Source organism: Fusarium pseudograminearum, chromosome 3 (genome assembly GCF_000303195.2).
Source record: "Fusarium pseudograminearum CS3096 chromosome 3, whole genome shotgun sequence".
Taxonomy (NCBI): Eukaryota; Fungi; Ascomycota; class Sordariomycetes; order Hypocreales; family Nectriaceae; genus Fusarium; species Fusarium pseudograminearum.
In genome coordinates, this window is record NC_031953.1 from 4434927 (window position 1) to 4451709 (window position 16783).

The following is a 16783-nucleotide window of genomic DNA, read 5'->3' on the forward strand; positions in this document are numbered from 1 at the left end:
TGATTGGTTTTGTCTTCTCAATTGATTCCCCCTTGAGATTAAAACTGCTAGCGATACATTCCGAGTCCTAGTCTTAACTTCCACGGTTCACGCAGACATCCACAAGTCAAAAATGCTGAGGATAGTGTCAAATGTTCAGGGGTCAAAATGGACCTCGTCAACCATCCTTCGGTGGCATAATTCCTTCCTCATCTTGAAAGACAAAGATCTCGCTCATAGTATCAAATCGACATTGAGATGATACATGTCTGTAGCTATTTTACGCATTAGTGTTGAGTTACCCAACAACAGAGGTGGGAACTTACATCTTTCATGGCGAAAGAAATGCCAGTGCTGTCCACAGAAGACTAATATCGCATGGCCTTGTTAGAGAATTCTCTCAGGCTGTAGGCCCAGGTAGCGCCTCATATCCGCCAAAAAGGCGATCGGACACCCCATTAGTTGGCCCGCCGGTCTCGTAGGTCCTTCAGGTTAGCGAATGTGTTGGCCATGTTGTCGGCACGGTCACCAGCAAGTACAACAGGCAGCAAATTGGGTGCTTCGTCCCCAGCGAGAAGGCGTGGCTCACTGATAGTGCCCACTTTGGCAAAGTGAACAAGACGTCGACGAGCAGTGGCAACAATGCAATCTTCGTTGTACTTTTCAACACGATCCTGTACGCAGCGATCGTATCGGGAAATGGCAAGGTCAAGGCATTTGTAAAGTTCCATATCGAGCTTGACAATGGATGGCTTTACCGGCTTCCCTTTCGAGTCTTTCCATAGAAGCTCCAGCCATCCCTGCTGTGGGGGAATGGAAACACCGAGGAAAACATCAGCTCCTGCCTGTCGCCATTTGGGCTGCTGGGGTCCGGGGTAGGCCTTGTTGGGAGGTTGACTACACACCAAAGTACCAACTTTGACGGCAGTTTCAGAAGAGAGATCGCCGATAAACATGGGACTTTCGTTATCCGGATGAGTGGTGTTCCATCGTCGGAATACCAGGCGCCAGAATCTTCGCCAGTCGGAAATTGAAGGTACGAGTTCTGCATCACGATGCTCAACCTGGTTCTCGAGGCGGGCAAGATCGATGAACATGGATAGTTCTCGCGTGGTGAGCATTTCCTCGTTGTTGATGATATCATCGGGAAAGCGTGAAACAACAGATGGCGTGCGGATGAGGATACTAGACATAGCAATCTCGACCTGCTCGCGGGCCTGATTGTTCTGCGCCATGATGGAATGCGCAGGATCCTTAGGCAAGGAGGTCTAAATCATGAAGGTGACAAGGGCAATTAGTAAATGGAAATGACCAGAAAGATCGATCAGTCATAATGATGAATGAGCTTACCTTGGTAGAGTACAGAATGCGAAAGCCGTTCTCCTGAGGTAATCGATGCGTGAGAGAGGAGTGAAGGAGTTGTGAGGAATTCAAAGGTCTAGTACCTGATTTAGTACGCGGATGGTGATTTACAGGCACCAAGAGGTAAACAGCATCAAACAGTACTAACATTCAGGAGATATAGCGGTTGGTGCCAAATACTGTTGCGGCGACCTGCCACTTAATCGCAATCAAAGCTGCAAACATGAAAGCAAGGGCACCCGTTTGATCGCAATAATCTTTGGCAGTTCCTAGAGATGACCGTACTGTTTATTCTTTATGCATCTAGTGTTTGATGTTAGTGCAAGTGCAGTGGTGCTTGCCATTCTTCTGGCACTGCGGGCGTGGATGGAAGTGTAGGTAGGTAGATGGCGATGTAGTAGCTAGCAGGTGCCTACTGCTACTGCCTAAATCGCCTGCCTAATACTGAAATAACCCTGAACCATTTCATCGTTTTCTCTCTCGCCTTTTGTTTGCTCATCCACCAAATCCTCAAACGGCGCAATGTCCTCAAACAACTCATCAGCTCCCCCGGGACCAATCAACGAAGTCAACCTAGCTGAAGCACATGAAGGAGTGCCTCAAGATCCCAACCACTGTCATCGTACTACTCCTCGACAGCCTCCGTTTCCATATTTTGCACAGTTTCCATATCCTTATACCTACGGCCCTGAGTTACCATATTCCCCGCAGTACAATCCTTACCATCACCCGCTTGGATATCATCATTTACGCCAGGCAGGATACGTTTGCCCTTTCCAACAAGCCGACTTTCAGTCTTCCCAGTCTTCTGTCCCAATCAACCCACAGACCAAACACCACGACCATCATGTCACTTTGCCAAATCAGCAGCAGGCTCGTCAAAATGTCACCATTAACGACGGCATGGCTGCCCAAGACTCTCCCAAGTCTCAGCTCCATCTAGAGGATTCTAAACCCATTCATCTACAGCCAGGGCCTTATATTAGGGAGAGCAACGGCGACTCTTCACGCCGATCTGATACGGGAGTTTCGTTTGAAAATGTCTATGAGGACGAAGACGTCACGGAGGATCGTCCTCCGAAGAAGACTATTCCCAAGGAATGCTTAACCCGCGGGGAAAAGATGCGACTACTGGATCTACTTAAACAATACGAAGATGTACAGAGAACAAAAGGTGCTCTCTGCTCAGTAAGCAAAACCTACCAACAATTCTATCAGGCCATCTTCCGCAGATCCTGGGACACCAATAGCAAAAGCCACAGCCCAGTAACTCTTCGTCCCGCACGCAGCTCAGATGCGTATCTTGAAATAGGCCATTGCGAAAAGGATGCCCCATCCAGCCGGTCGGATGATGGGTCCAGAGGGTCCAAAGCTCTCAAGCAAACGATACCGATATTTCTCACTCTCGACCTCAGAGCCGGCGAGATCGAATGGAGGTACCACGATAAGGACGGAAACCGTTTTAAAGCCCGTGATGTGAGGCTACATCATGGTCTTGGTATTGAACAGGCCAAAAAGAACGTTTTAGATCACCAGGACCAGAAAGAGATGAAGCGCATCTGCGAACACAACATTGATCAGATTGTCCACGCCGCGAGACGGCGAATAGTCAAGTGGGCAGCAGCAGGGAGTGCTGCTGAGCTTGGCGTTGATGATGAAGACAGAGCCGCCCTGGAGATACTTGAACTTCCTTCGGAACGCTTTCTTGAACGATTCCAGGAGGTCCGTGTTCTACGAGATTATATAGTACGGCGTCCTATGCCAAGCTACGAAGGTTGAAGATTGTAATGTCTGCACGGGGCATTCGCGGCATGTATCTTTACGTTGTTCGCATTTGCATGGTGAGTCAAACCCCTGCAAGCGTGTATTGTCTGAGTTGCTAACATTTTTTAAAAAGAATCGGTATCATAGTCAACCAGGGCGGATGTAGGTGCTCGCCTATAAAGTGTGAAGCTAAGCCAACATCAAGACTTTTAGAGAAAATATCATCGATGGGCAAATGAGTGTTCGTGAGTAACAATGTCAACGGACGTGTATTGTCAAATGCAGACTATGTTATGAGGGGAAAATAGTTGGCACACTCCATACTAGGTAGAGTTCGGACAGTTAAGAACCGAAATGTAAGAATATTACTGGCTAGTCTATGATACCCTGGTCTGTGATGGTGATGGAGGTCACGTAGAACCTCTTATCTTATCGCACTGACCGGGTGACCTCCGTTGGCTTCTCCGAGATCGTCATATTGTGCTAGGTTACTAGGTTACCTTGTTCAACCTCGTAAACAGGCACCCGAGCTTCCATCATCTTCATCCTCTCACCGACTTAGTCTGTGAACTATTTAAAGCGCCCCTTTCCCCGTTCGCCAGCTCGCGTACAGCTTTATCAAACACAATGACCCAAGTTACGCCTGCAATGTTGAGTGCTCGCGCTTCATCCCTCTCTTTGCGCCAACAAGCGATGTCGTCGTCGGCTATCCTCAACAATAACAATGCGCCTGCGCCTACATCGGTCGAGAACAAGGAAAGCTCCAAGAGCTTCATCCTGTCTGATATGAAGGGCCGCGACACAAGAGACAACCGCGCCTGCGCATCTTGTATCTCCAAGCTTGCGCCTGGGGAGGTTGGTCAAGTCAATTGGCACCTGGAGACCGGTCAGGCTTGTCGCCTGTGCCAGGTTGAGAAGCTTGAGCCCGAGGCTTTCACCAAGCCTTTCTGCGACTTCCTCCAAGAAAACCCTACCATTTTCCACACCGTCGATTACTTTGAGAAGAAGCTCAAGGCGCTTGGTTACGAGCATGTGAGTAAACAAGAGCTTCTGGTCATGACAAGATAACGCTGACATTGATAAGCTCTCTCCGCGCGATAGCTGGGCGGGCAAGATTCAGCCAGGTGGAAAGTATTGGGTTACACGAAACGGCAGCTCTCTCATTGCTTTCAAGGTTGGCAAGGCGTACAAGCCCGGCAATGGTGTCGCTATGATTGGCGGTCACATTGACGCTCTCACCGCCAAACTCAAGCCTGTCAGCACAAAGCCCGTCAAGGCTGGGTTTGTTCAGCTGGGCGTTGCGCCCTACGCTGGAGCCCTCAATGCCACATGGTGGGATCGCGATCTCAGCATTGGTGGCAGAGTTGTTGTCCGGGATGAGGAGTCTGGAAAGACTACTACCAAGCTTGTCAAGCTGGACTGGCCTATCGCCAGAATTCCCACCCTTGCACCCCATTTTGGAGTTGGCATGATGGGAGAGAACAACAAGGAGACTCAGGCTGTTCCTATCATTGGTCTTGAGAGTTCTCAGCGTGCTGCCACCAAAGTTTTGGGGCCCGTCGGTTCTTTCGTCAACACCCAACCCCCAAGACTGGTCGAACTTATTGCCAACGAGCTCAAGATTCAATCCTACAGTTCAATCATTAACTGGGAGCTTGAACTTTATGACTCTCAGCCTGCTCAGACTGGTGGTATGGACCGGGAGTTCATCTTTGCTGGTCGTATTGACGACAAGCTCTGTTCATGGTCAGCCCTCACAGCCCTCCTTGCCTCCAACGAGAACAGTGATGACGGTGTTATTAAGCTTGTTGCCCTCTTTGACGATGAAGAAATTGGTTCTCTTCTTCGCCAGGGTGCCCGGGGTAACTTCCTCCCCTCTGTCGTCGAGCGCACCGTTGAAGCTCTCAACCCCGACACTTATGGGCCAGAACTTATTGGAAGAACATTCTCTTCCTCATTTTTGTCCTCGGCAGATGTATCTCACGCTGGTTCTCCAAATTTCCTCGAGAAATACCTCTCAGAACATGTTCCTGAGCTCAATGTTGGTGTTGTGATCGCGGCCGATTCCAACGGCCACATGACCACGGACAGCATCTCGACCGCAATCATGCAGCGTGCAGGCGAACTAGGTGACTGCCGAACTCAAACCTTCCAGATTCGAAACGACAGTCGCAGTGGTGGTACCATTGGACCTGCTCTGTCGAGTATGATGGGTGTCCGATCCGCCGACGTTGGACTTCCCCAGCTCAGCATGCACTCTATCCGCGCGACTACCGGCTCACTCGACCCTGGTCTGGGAGTCAAGTTCTTCAAGAGCTTCCTTGACAATTGGGAGAAGATTGATGCGGAGTGGCACTAGAGATAGCAGCAGAGAAGGCGTTTGGACTTTGGGCATTTTGTTAAGGAAATACCTAACTATTGACATATTATGGTATAGATAATGGCGATTTTAGATCAGATCATGCACGAGTTAGACGAGTTAAGGGCAATGAATTATTATTGAGTACTATACGCCATGCTTCCATAATGGGTCGACATACCCCATCCGATACGCACACTATGTCTATTGCAAAGGTGAGTGCCGCCCAGGGAGTTCCGTGTCATCAAGGCGAAAACCCAACTGTGTGTGAATGCTTATACGCGCCTGTCCTTTCGCATGTATACTGCTCGATGCCGTGCTTGACCAAAGAATGGACAGAGAAATTAACACCAGTTGAAAAGACCAACAGACACTTGCTGCTTTCAGGATCGGAGAGGAATACCAAGTAGGTCGATCGGAACTGTTATTCGTCAGTGCGAGTTAACTGCAAAGTGCCATGAAGATCCAAACTTACAAAAAATGCCATTGCTGACTGAAGCGACAGCAAGCGTCAAGTTGATTTATCTTGACCAACAGGTTCAGAGAAGGTCAACGCCAGTTTGTGAAGTTAACAGACACTTTCTGTTCTCACGATCATAGTAGCGCCCAGAACCTGTTTCAACCCTCTATCATGTCGAGGAGTTCAGCCCATCGCTTGGCGAGCGTTCGAGCTCGGGGGCGTGCCAATTCAGGCTCTTTAAGCGTAGGGGGCTTAAACCAACGGGGGTAGACAGTACCGTAGCCACCACCTTCTTTAGCAAAGAATAAAACAACAAGTCGAGCATAGTTGATAATGCGCGCGTCGTTAAGTTCGTCATATGCCTTTGTCAGGCTGTTGTCGTAACGCTCAATCGCCAGGTACATGGCCGAGGTGTATTTCCCGGCAGTGATTCGGACATGAGAAGGATTAACAAGCTTTCCCTGGGAATCCTTCCACACGAAATCCACCATGTCGTTCGCTGCTTTAGTCGTGGCACTTAGGAAGACGTCGGCGCCCCGTCGACGTTCAGGCGGTTTCTTCTGGGATGGGCATTCTTCAGTCGGTGGGTGGTCTCGAGAAAGAACACCAACGAGGACATCTGTGTTTGGGAATGTTGGTGGCTCAATAGGCATATCCTCATCAACTCTGCAAGCAGAGTTCCATCCGTCGAACACCTTGCTCCAGAAACGCTTCCAGTCTCATTATCATCTCGGCACCGCGCTTCTTGTGGTGAAGCTCACGCTCCATTCGGGTCAGTGATGTGAAAAATCTAGTTCGCACACCGTCATTTCCTCTGAGGATCTAATTATTCCACCGGCTGAGCGGCCGCTATTGTCACGAGTGCTACGGCGGGCAAGCTCGAACTCTGTAATAGGTGTGTCATCGTCGATCGGTTCAGTCATGTTTTCGGCCATAGCTCCGGTTCGACGCATTTGGTGGCATGAGGAGAGGGAAGAGAAGAAAGAGGAGGGGAGAAGAGCGTAGAAAAATGATCTGCTGTTGGTGATTTTTCGCATGTGTGGTGCGCGTTTACATGGCACTGCTAGTTGCTGCCGGCTGGCGGCCAGCTGTCAGTTTATGCTAACTTCATTCACATCTCAAGTCTATCGACGAGATGGGGGCTCACCTTTATTTGAACCTCAACATCACCCCGGGTGCGCCTTTCGTCAGTCCTCTCCTTTACTGACAGTAGGTAGTCAACACCCTGCCGCCATAGAATACGTGGATACCAGTTCGCCACAGAACGAATATATTGATTCCAAAGTACATTGCCTAATTATTACTCTTCGGCCTCTTTCTTGGCCTTGTTCTTTGCACGCTGAGTGGCAGATTGAGCCCTTTGTTTAAGTCTTTCTGCAAGTTGCTCCTCCGGCGACGTCCCATGCCCTCTTCTTCGCCGCCCACACTACGTTCTTCTCCTCTTCAGTTTTGTTTACCCATCTCTTCAAGCGATTTGCCTCCTTTCTCTCAACGAGTTCCGGTATTGCGTTCTTTCGTGCGTTCATTAGCTGCATTTCTCGTTCCTTTCCCTGCTGTTCCTCTGTTTTAAGCGGGTTTAGAGTCTTGCGTCGCTCTCTCTCCCTTTCTGCATTCTTGGCTTTTCGCTCCGCCTGCTTCTCTTGACAGGTTGGCCCTCCACCATCTCTGCCTCTTGTTGTCGCTTGGCTTCTTTCTCTTCGCCCTCCAACGCTTTGTTCTTCTCTCTGCGATGGTCGTTCAATGCAACTCGTTCGGCCTCTTTCTGCTCGTCAGATTTTGAAGCTGCCAGTCGTTGTTTGTAGAAGTTTTCCTTTTCGGCTGTTGCAACTCTCTCTGCCTCTGTTCGGGTTTTCCTTCGTTGTCGTGCGCGCTCAAGCTTTCTCATTCTGTCCTGCTCAAATTCTTTTGGTGACATTGCCTCCTTGCGCCGCTTCCTCCATTCTCGTCCGTAGTTTCGCTTTGCCTCCTTCTCTGCCCAGATCTCTTCTGGTGACATTCCTGCAAGCCGTTTGGTTTTCCATTCTTGCACGTAGGCTCGTTGTGCTTCTTTGTCGGCTTCAGATCTGTTCTTGTACATTTTGACTCTGTACGCTCTTGCCATTGACCGGTTTGTAGCTGCTGTTCTGTGAACATTCTTTTTCTTTTTGTTGCCACCGGGAGTAGAGGCTGTGATTATGCGATTGATCCACATGGCAAGTCCTGTGTCAGCACAAAGGGAGGCAATCGATAAATTGGTTGATTTTAGGAAAGGTGTTATCGGTGAGTTCTTTGCATCGGAGCGTGACCCATGGCTTGCCAAATCGATTCCCGTCTATCAGAAGATGTGGAACTATTGGCAAGGCCACTTTGAACGAGTGCACGAAGGGAGCCCGGTCTAACAGGGTTGATATGTCCTTTTGCAAAGTTGTGAATGATCTTGTTTGCGCACTTTGATTGATGTACAATCATCTGTCTCTTCTCTCTTTTACGGACGATTTCCATTTCAAGGAACGTATTCATCTCGCCGAATTTCTTGATTTTATACGGCCAGCTAACAGTTCCACATCTGTCGGTGTTAGCAGCAAGAAAAGCTCGTCAAATTGGCGACTCATTGTAGTTGGTACTAAGAGTGCCGTGTCCAGGGCGTTGTCTTGCGTTGGTCCCTTGTCAACGGGCGTGCTGACGGTTCGTCTCGCGGAAACAAAATAGTGGAAAAGGGGTCCGCAAAAGTTGACGTTCTGATGGCAGGCAGGGACACCAGCCTTTCTATCGGATATGAACAATTCGATATCGGGTAGTAGACGGTATCTAGTGATGAAAGATGATTTCAACGAGGAAAGATCCGTTTTCACCAAATGGGTCGCATGCTTTCTAATCGGTGTCAGTGAACGGAATGACGATAGATGTGATAGTTAGGTCCATACATTTATAAGAGGGATCATTGCGCGAGCAGCCCTAGAGGCAGATCGACGAAGTCTGCTGCCGAACGATGCATATTTCGAAGTCATCTATATACCTAGGTTAGGGTGGTAAACAAGGATGGGGATAAGGTGACTGACCTTATTATCACCAAGAACTAAAAAACACTCCTTGACCGACAGAGAGAAGATAGGCCTAGTTGTGCTTCAAGTTGCCTCGGAGTGGCTGAGAGATTCAGCGAAGGCAATGATGTGAGCATTTTCGGCGTGGATCTGTTTGAAAAGCTCCAAGGTTGAGGTAGGTCGTCGAAGCTCCGGAAGGACTAGATGTGGCACCCTTGGTGCAGCGGGTTGGGGGGTTCCAGCCTTGACAACTTCAACGATGTAATTGCGAGCAGACCTGATGATAAGCTCCGTGTTGAAGTTACGAATGCGTTTCTGCTCGTGCATGTCATGCTGCACCATGGCCTTCGCCTTGAGGCTTTCAACCCCCAAGGAGTCCTCCCATTCGATGAACTCGCTGGTGGCGAGCTGCCCGACGTTGTCTTTGAAGTCGAACGACACCTTCGGCTCTCCTTTACCGATCGTCTTGTTGATTGTGACAAAGGCTGGCTGGCCCCTCTTCCGGGGGCTGGTGCGCCCATCTTTCCTTGTCTTCTTGGGGAGGGGGTCTCGTCGTCATCGTCATCGCCTCTCTTGCGTTTCGCGGCAGACAATGGGAGGTCCTCACTCCATACACTAACACAGAGCCGAGAATCTTCCTTTCTCCTTTGGGACGACGATGAGGGCAGTTCTTGTGTACCGTACGAACTGGTCCATCGACTAAACATCTCCTCGTTAAACCGTCTACGATGGTTCTTGGTGATGGTAAGTTGGTGGGCCTTAGCATCCTCCTTATCTACGACCTTGACCCAAGCGCGCAGATGACTTCGTAACGTGTATCGCCCGGCCGCATTAAGGTGGCAGGCATGCTCTGAAGGTCGGCCCTTGAAAGAATGGGAAGAGGAAGGAGGAGAAATGGAAAGCACTGCGGGGTGTGCAAGAGGTCCATGTTAGGTGCCGCTCGAGAGGCCGCTGCCTGCCTTAGTACCTGGTAGGCAGTAGAGACCTTAGGTTATTATGAGGCATTCTTTAGTGTATAGCACTAAAGTTGGAAACAGCAAAATAAATGTTGCCTAAAATTTCATAAATTGTCGTAAAAGGAGGCGCGGATCTGCCAAAGGGTCGACCGATGCCCACGTATGGGAGTGGACCTTTGTGTGTTTGACAGACTTTAACTGTATTAAATGGGCGGGATAGTATAAGAAATGTATATGTCCATGAATATACTATGTAAGATTTGGGGATGAACGAGGATCAGGGAGGTAGGAGAGCACAGGGCTACTTATAGTCACATTTCCTTCCTTTCGTATCATTCAGATTCCGAATTGACAGGTTTTGCCGACCTTGATTGGCAAAAAGACAAAGTCAGACCATTATTGTGACGATTTGATGTTCTCTATACTTGTTATTCAAAACATATTATATAATGCCCACGCAATTCAATCCTTCAAAGGGACAAACGCCATATCAATGATTAATATACATATACCATGTAAAAGGCAAACTCTCTCTTTGCTCCAAGCACTCCCCTTTACTAATATTTGCGGCCAATCACCCTTCCATGTACCATTTTTCCATCTCTTACTCCTCATCATATCTGCTTCGCGTTTATCGTAACATGTAAGAGAGATCTGGAAGATCTCGGAGAATATTTGCAACAATTTTATCGTCTTCTGAAGACTCTGTGATTGTCTGTGGTCGGGGAGGAGGAGGTAGTGACATAGGCCGTGGTTTCTTGGGTGTAGAGTTGCCCTTCAGTGTGTCAAGGGGTGTTGTTAATGTTTGCGGTTTCTGGTTTGCGGCTGCGCTGTCGTTTTCTGGACTGACTGGTCTGTTGGAGTCATCAATCAGTCCCAACCCCCAAGAGTCCCAGCTATTGGCTTTATTTGTTTGTTCAACAGAAGATTTCGCCTCAGTAGGAGTCAGGTTTGCAGATGAAAATCCATTCAGAGGCGAGCGGGGGTTTCCCAAATCGATTGTTGTCGATCGCAAGTGACCAGGCATTGGCACCTTTCTAGGTGAAGTAAGCAGGTCAATAGTCGTGGATCGGGAATGGCCCAAGGCCGCATTTTGTAATGCTTGCGGTTTATTCCAGTGGTGCCCCGTTAGTCGAGGGTTGTTAGGCGCAAGGTCTTGCGATGGTACTGCCAAGGTATCCATGGAAAGACGACCATTGGATTGCGACTCCGCCTCAGGCTCATCCTTGAAAGACTCTACCATCGGAGATTGGCCTGCAATCAAGGATTTTCCAGTGTTTTCTTTGTCGTTAGCTCTTTCGGCATTCACAATCGCATTCATAGAAGCAAACCCGCCGTTTGTTTCGACTATAGGTGAAGATACCATGTCTCCCCAATCATCATCGTCGTCCTCGTCATCGCCCCATCCTGCGTTTGTTGGAGGCTGTGCAAGAGGGGATCTTGGTGCTTGTGAGATTGATACAGGTCGGTTGTTCCCTAAGAGGGCGGTAGTGTTCATGGGAGACTGAGGCTCTGAAACTGTAGGAGATGAAGGGAAGGGTAGAGGTTGTGATATAGATATAGGTCGGTTTGTAGGTTCCAGTGGTATTGGCTTGATAGGTGAGGGAGGCTCCTCAGTAATACACGGTCTTGGAGGGGATTCGAGAGGCGGTGGCCTCGTCTTTGAAACAGGAGATGTCTTTGTAGCCTCGACAGGTGATGATTCAGTAGTCGAAGCCGGTTCAGGCTCACTGACATCAGAAGTGCGAGGCACAGATGGCGGTGCAGCAGCAGTAGGCGAGGGAAGGGGAGCATGGCCCCATCCAAACGATGCCGCTGTAGGTGATGCTACACCCTTAGAGGCCGCTGAGGTCTGTCTCGAATGGTTCTTGCGCGCGAGGAGTTCTGAAATTGAAAACTCGGTTGATGGTGCTGAGGAATCCCAGTTGAATATCTTCGCACCAGCAGCACCGCCTCTTCGGCCAAGAACGACACGTCCAGTAATAGAATCTTCCTCCATCCATCGTCTCACAATTCTTATGGACTGCTCACGTACATGAGAGTTGTTCCATCCCACACGTACATAGTTTTCATCGTCTCCCATGTTGTGTTTCCGCATCGAGCCGGGCCTTGACATGAGATACCAAGCTTTGCGCTCAGATATAGCAGTAAAGCTATCGTCAATAATTACATCGGGGACTGGCTCTGGTGATGGAAAGGAAGTGTCGACTGAGGGGAAGAGGTCATCGAGCTTTGACATGTCAATTGCGAAAGGCTCCGAAGGTGGCTTCGGCCGTACTGGCGCTGGCTCCGCAGGTGTCTCTTCCTCTGTTGAGGTTTCCACTACGAGCGGTTGCTCATTAGGGGCTTCTGGTTCGGGCTCCTGGGTCTCCTTCTGAAGAGTATCTTGAGGAGGCGATTCAAAATCTGACCATGAATCCGATTCTGTTTGGTCTCCTTCTTCCTTAGGCAACTCTTTCGTCTCACTTTCCGCAACTTCCTTTTCGTGGTCTGGCAGTTCTTCAGAAGCATCTTCAAATCTTGTTTCTGTTTCTGGTTCTGACTCGGATTCCGGCTCAGGCTCAGATTCCGACTCCTTCGCCTCTGGTTCAGGCAACTTCGGCTCGGGCTCTTTTTCTGTTTTCAAATCATCTTCTAGCTCCATTCCAGAATCGGATTTCGTTTTTAAATCTTCCTCGTGCTGTTCGAGTCCATTCGCTCCAAGCTCAGATGCGACATCCCCAGCCGAAGATGCATTTCCCGAAACCTTTCGCATAGATGGATCGACAGGTGACACACTGTGATTTCTCTTAGAAATGTCATCAAACATTTCCACCAATTCCGAAACTTTGTTGGACGATTGTCGTAAAGGAGGTTGTCTCATCTCGGGTTGCAAGGCAGGCCTAGGCGCCCCATCCGGCGAACCCGGTCGTCCTTCATCTTCGTTCGGCAAAGGAGTCAAGCTCCTGATCGAAAGCGCCGGATCTGGTTGCTGCCATATATCTGCCGTATTCTCCTTAAATGAGCGCGCGGGAGATGGCGACCTCGTCGCAACCCGCCCTAAAATCGGCCGCAGTCCTTCACCGAGACTAATCGCAGAATCTCCGTTATCCTCCTTCTTCGAACGTACAGTATCAAACGTCGGCGGTCGACCCCACGGATCTGGCGTTGGCGACGGTAACCTCGAACCAGAAGGGCTCCCCCCGATAGGTCGCAACCCAGGACTTCTTCCCCATCGGGGACTGCCATCCTTACCCGCTTCAGTCCAACCGCCCCAAGCGTCATCTTCATCGTTCCATGGCGCGAGAGCAGGTGAGGCGCGCTGCGAGCTGCCCAAGTGGTCCGCGGTGAAGTGCGCATTCGGCGGCGGCGCGGGAAGGTCTATCTTTGGTGGTGAATCGTTGGTCCAAGGAGAACCCCATGGATCCTCCATGCTGGGCGAGCGCACATGTCGCGCTGCCAGTGACAGGAAGAGTTGTTGAGAGAATTAGAATAAGCGGGAATGTTGTTATGGTCGATTTATCATCGCGTGTGTTTGGGGGAATGTGGTGGGATAGCTCGAGAGCTTAAAGGTTCCGAGGCGCAAAAGGCGATGTGCGTAATCGTCTTGTGTCTAAGACCAAGGCAGCAGTATAGTTTAGCGATTGAGCGCCACCAATTGATTAAAGAAGATAGTTTGTTAATGGAGATAAGACGTCGACCTTAGCAATCAATACGTAGAATAAACTGACAAGCTGTTCATGTTTCGGTTGTGAAGCACGAGAGGTTCCAGAAACACGTCTCCTTCTATTCGTGGAGCCCTGGAAATCTTCAGGGGCGCGTTCCCCCAGGTCTTGCTTGAATGACACCAACACAAGCACAGGCTGGCGGGTTGTAATTTGGACCCGCCAACTCCGTCATCGCGGGACTTCTAAAATGACATTCGCCTTACATTCAATCCCCAAAAATAGCAGTCAGCCATTCACATCGACTCCTCAGAGGCATGCATTAATTTCTATATAATTGATTGGTATTCTTCGCCAATTTGAAAAGCATGAGGGCATCTACTCCGAGTCTACCCCCATAATCTCAGATACCGTGACATCTGTCCCCGATGCTTGCTAAATTGTGTGTCGACCTCCTTTTTCGTTTCAACGAATATCATGAAGCAATCCCATGCAGAACCGTACGCTCCGACGCTAATATTCACCCAAAAAATAATCATGCTGTTTCGACTCTTCCAATATTCATGAGGCAATCTCATGCCCGCTCTTCAACGACCACTCTTTGGTGCGTCCCTTGCCTGTTTTCTCTGCCACCAACTCAACTGTGTTCTTCACTTCAATACGAGACGCGTCGTCTCGAAATTGGTGGTAAACAAAGTCAATAATTCCAACCTTGGAAAGAGTTTTGTTGTCCAAAATAGCTCTTTTCACGCCATCTAGAAGTTCGGACTTGACAAGCTTAACCGCACCACCACTGCTGCTACCACCAGTCAGTGCGGCAAATGCATTCGACGGCGTGGGAGGGGGAGGCATCTTTGTCGTTGTCTCGGATGCCTGTGCGGTCTTGGTGATTTTCGCTGTCTTGTTCTTGACTTCAGGTTCCCAATATTGTGTTGAGAATGGGTCAATGCCCCAAGTTTGTTGAAGTCCATCTAGAATTGGTCAGTTTATGTTTCAATCTCCCCATCCAACTCCACACTTACCATGCATAAACTCCATCCTGTGATCATGGGCAACTTGGTTCGTGGCACCATTTCCACTCTCAAAACAGATCCCGGTACTGTTTGGCTCCAATGTGTTGGCAAAGATCCGCCGGGAGAGCCCAGCATCTTCTGAATCGTCAAGAAACTCGTCCATGTCGTCTTCATCGTCCATTTCCTCTTCGTCGTCATCGACATCTAGGTCCTCGCCTTCTTCCTCCTCCTGCCATTCAGCTTCCGAATCATAGTCGTAGTCCAGTGGCAGTCGTCTTCTTGTAGGCTTGCGAGCCAACTGGCTCATGTTGAGTTTTCCGAGGGCAAATGGCTTGAAAGTTATTGTTCCGTAGTAAGGTGGTCGCACATCTTGAGAGAATGATATCACCTTTATGGGCACCTTGGAAAGCTTTCGACGTGTGTCTCGCATGATCTTATCGACATGCTCGGGACCAGCATTTTCCGCCTTTTCTGTCTCCTTAAAGACTTGCTCCATAATGTGCCTAACTGGATGATGAAGCATACCTCGAGGGCAGGGTTTGCTTGGCAGAGCGAAGAGGCGGACCGGGTCAAATCGAGAACTACTCAGCTCCTCCTCTCTCAGCCCTGAGACGCTTTCATCCAAGATATTCGACTTGACCTCGCGTGTCTCATTGTCCATCTCGGGTCCAATGTGGGCAACTGTCGTATGATCTTTGATGAAAAAGGGTTGGAACAGCTTCTGGTACTCGGTTTTCGCAGCCTTGGGGGTGTCTTTGGCGAGGCTTGATTCCCCGGGTGTGCCATTTTTAGGCCGGTTAGTTTCGACGGCCTTCTTGGGAGTGATTGGAGCCTTAAAGAAAGCGCCGAGGGTTGGTTGCTGACGAGCTTTCTTCTCTTTTTCCTCCTCCTTTCGCTTCTTTTCTTCGTCTAGCTGGCGTTTCTTCTCTTCACGTTCCTTGGCTTTGGCAGCCTTCTCTGCCTCTGCCTTGACTTTCTCAACCTGACGGATGGCAGCTTTCTTTTCACGTTCCTCCCGGAGTCGAGCAGCCTCTTTTTCCTTCTCGGCTTTTACCCTAGCAGCTTCCTTGCCCTTCTCGGCCTTTTCAGCTGCTGTTAACTTCTTCCGCTTCGGTAGGGTAGTCGTCGATTGAGATGCTGAGGCGATAGTAGTCTGTGTTGCCTGTTTTTTGGCCGGAGTTTGAGGGGTGGGTGACGCGCGCGGTGGCGTACAAGTGCCGGGCTCACTGAGCTCTGACGAAGCTGGTGAGTGAGCTCTTTGTCCATTCGTAGCGGCTGCCCGTGGTTAGTATTCATTTTTTTGGGATTCTTGTCTCATTCCGGCTCACTGTGTTCTCCATCTAGCTTGTCTGAACCGGTTGGTAGTAGTTTGACATCTTCAGAAGCATCTACAGCCATAGGGTCTCCTGTGAATTCATCGTGACTTCTCTTCCGGCCAGTAGCCTCAGATTCTTGAATGTTCGGTGAGAGTTCGTAGAGCGGCATTGTGTGATAGTTCAGAGCTGAAGAGCTCAATTATAGATCGCCCGAGGCGAAAATTGCGAGTTAGTAGTCGTTATGCGGATTGCGTGATCGGTCGGGCTGTTGGCAAGAGCTTGCTAGGTATCGTGAGGAGGGAGAATCATGAGATGGGGTATCGATGAATCGAATTAGGATAAGAGGCACAAATGATCATTTGATTGAAAATTCTCTGTTCTGAAGGCTGCAAGCTTTGTTTAGAGAAAAAGCAAAGGCTTCTTTGGCAGGTGCGGAAGATCTGTAGTGGCATGAAACTGCAACGTTCAAAGGGAAGCAGGCTTAACAGGAGGTTAAAGTGGGAAGTCGCGAACAGGCACGCGTCAATCGCGCCTTTAGTTAAATTGAACGCGGATTCGCGTTTCCGCTACCTGGTAGTTGCCACGAGAACACAGACAGGGCCGGGCAGGTGCGGCTAAGCCTCGGGCGGGCAGAGGTGTTTTACAGGGTCTGTGGCTGATGCCCCTCATGAAGCAGAAAAAGAGAAAGACCCCCAACCCCATGACCCGCACTTGATGCTAGTGCCTGGCATTTGACGATCTTCATGTCATGCTATTTGTTCATTTGCCATTGCGACATCATTGGCAAAAATGGGAATCCCCAGTGATATCATAAGGGGCAGGCCTTGTAACAGCAACCGAGAACAAACGATTGGCGCACTGACGGACCCTGGCCTGAATTGACACAGCCTGCCGGCCTACCCAGCCGGTG

The 16783-nt window shown here is 49.6% G+C and overlaps 8 protein-coding genes across 8 annotated transcripts; 2 read left to right on the forward strand and 6 right to left on the reverse strand.

Moving 5' to 3' along the window:
- Positions 1-437: 437 nt before the first annotated feature.
- Positions 438-1214, reverse strand: FPSE_00891 (uncharacterized protein; the record flags this gene model as incomplete). The annotated part of the gene is made up of 1 exon (XM_009254011.1): positions 438-1214. One exon carries the CDS (start codon positions 1212-1214, stop codon positions 438-440), a length of 777 nt encoding a protein of 258 aa, XP_009252286.1.
- Positions 1215-1863: 649 nt separating this feature from the next.
- On the forward strand, positions 1864-3120 carry FPSE_00892 (uncharacterized protein; the record flags this gene model as incomplete). Its single annotated transcript, XM_009254012.1, has 1 exon — positions 1864-3120. The coding sequence occupies one exon, from the start codon at positions 1864-1866 to the stop codon at positions 3118-3120; it is 1257 nt and encodes a 418-aa protein (XP_009252287.1).
- Positions 3121-3732: 612 nt separating this feature from the next.
- FPSE_00893 (uncharacterized protein) lies at positions 3733-5464 on the forward strand (the record flags this gene model as incomplete). Its single annotated transcript, XM_009254013.1, has 2 exons — positions 3733-4137; positions 4190-5464. 2 exons carry the CDS (start codon positions 3733-3735, stop codon positions 5462-5464), a joined length of 1680 nt encoding a protein of 559 aa, XP_009252288.1.
- Positions 5465-6082: 618 nt separating this feature from the next.
- On the reverse strand, positions 6083-6577 carry FPSE_00894 (uncharacterized protein; the record flags this gene model as incomplete). Its single annotated transcript, XM_009254014.1, has 1 exon — positions 6083-6577. One exon carries the CDS (start codon positions 6575-6577, stop codon positions 6083-6085), a length of 495 nt encoding a protein of 164 aa, XP_009252289.1.
- Positions 6578-7500: 923 nt separating this feature from the next.
- FPSE_00895 (uncharacterized protein) lies at positions 7501-8001 on the reverse strand (the record flags this gene model as incomplete). The annotated part of the gene is made up of 1 exon (XM_009254015.1): positions 7501-8001. One exon carries the CDS (start codon positions 7999-8001, stop codon positions 7501-7503), a length of 501 nt encoding a protein of 166 aa, XP_009252290.1.
- Positions 8002-9028: 1027 nt separating this feature from the next.
- FPSE_00896 (uncharacterized protein) lies at positions 9029-9872 on the reverse strand (the record flags this gene model as incomplete). Its single annotated transcript, XM_009254016.1, has 2 exons — positions 9029-9452; positions 9727-9872. The coding sequence occupies 2 exons, from the start codon at positions 9870-9872 to the stop codon at positions 9029-9031; spliced, it is 570 nt and encodes a 189-aa protein (XP_009252291.1).
- Positions 9873-10531: 659 nt separating this feature from the next.
- On the reverse strand, positions 10532-13312 carry FPSE_00897 (uncharacterized protein; the record flags this gene model as incomplete). Its single annotated transcript, XM_009254017.1, has 1 exon — positions 10532-13312. One exon carries the CDS (start codon positions 13310-13312, stop codon positions 10532-10534), a length of 2781 nt encoding a protein of 926 aa, XP_009252292.1.
- Positions 13313-14105: 793 nt separating this feature from the next.
- On the reverse strand, positions 14106-16042 carry FPSE_00898 (uncharacterized protein; the record flags this gene model as incomplete). Its single annotated transcript, XM_009254018.1, has 3 exons — positions 14106-14515; positions 14567-15832; positions 15886-16042. 3 exons carry the CDS (start codon positions 16040-16042, stop codon positions 14106-14108), a joined length of 1833 nt encoding a protein of 610 aa, XP_009252293.1.
- Positions 16043-16783: the final 741 nt, after the last annotated feature.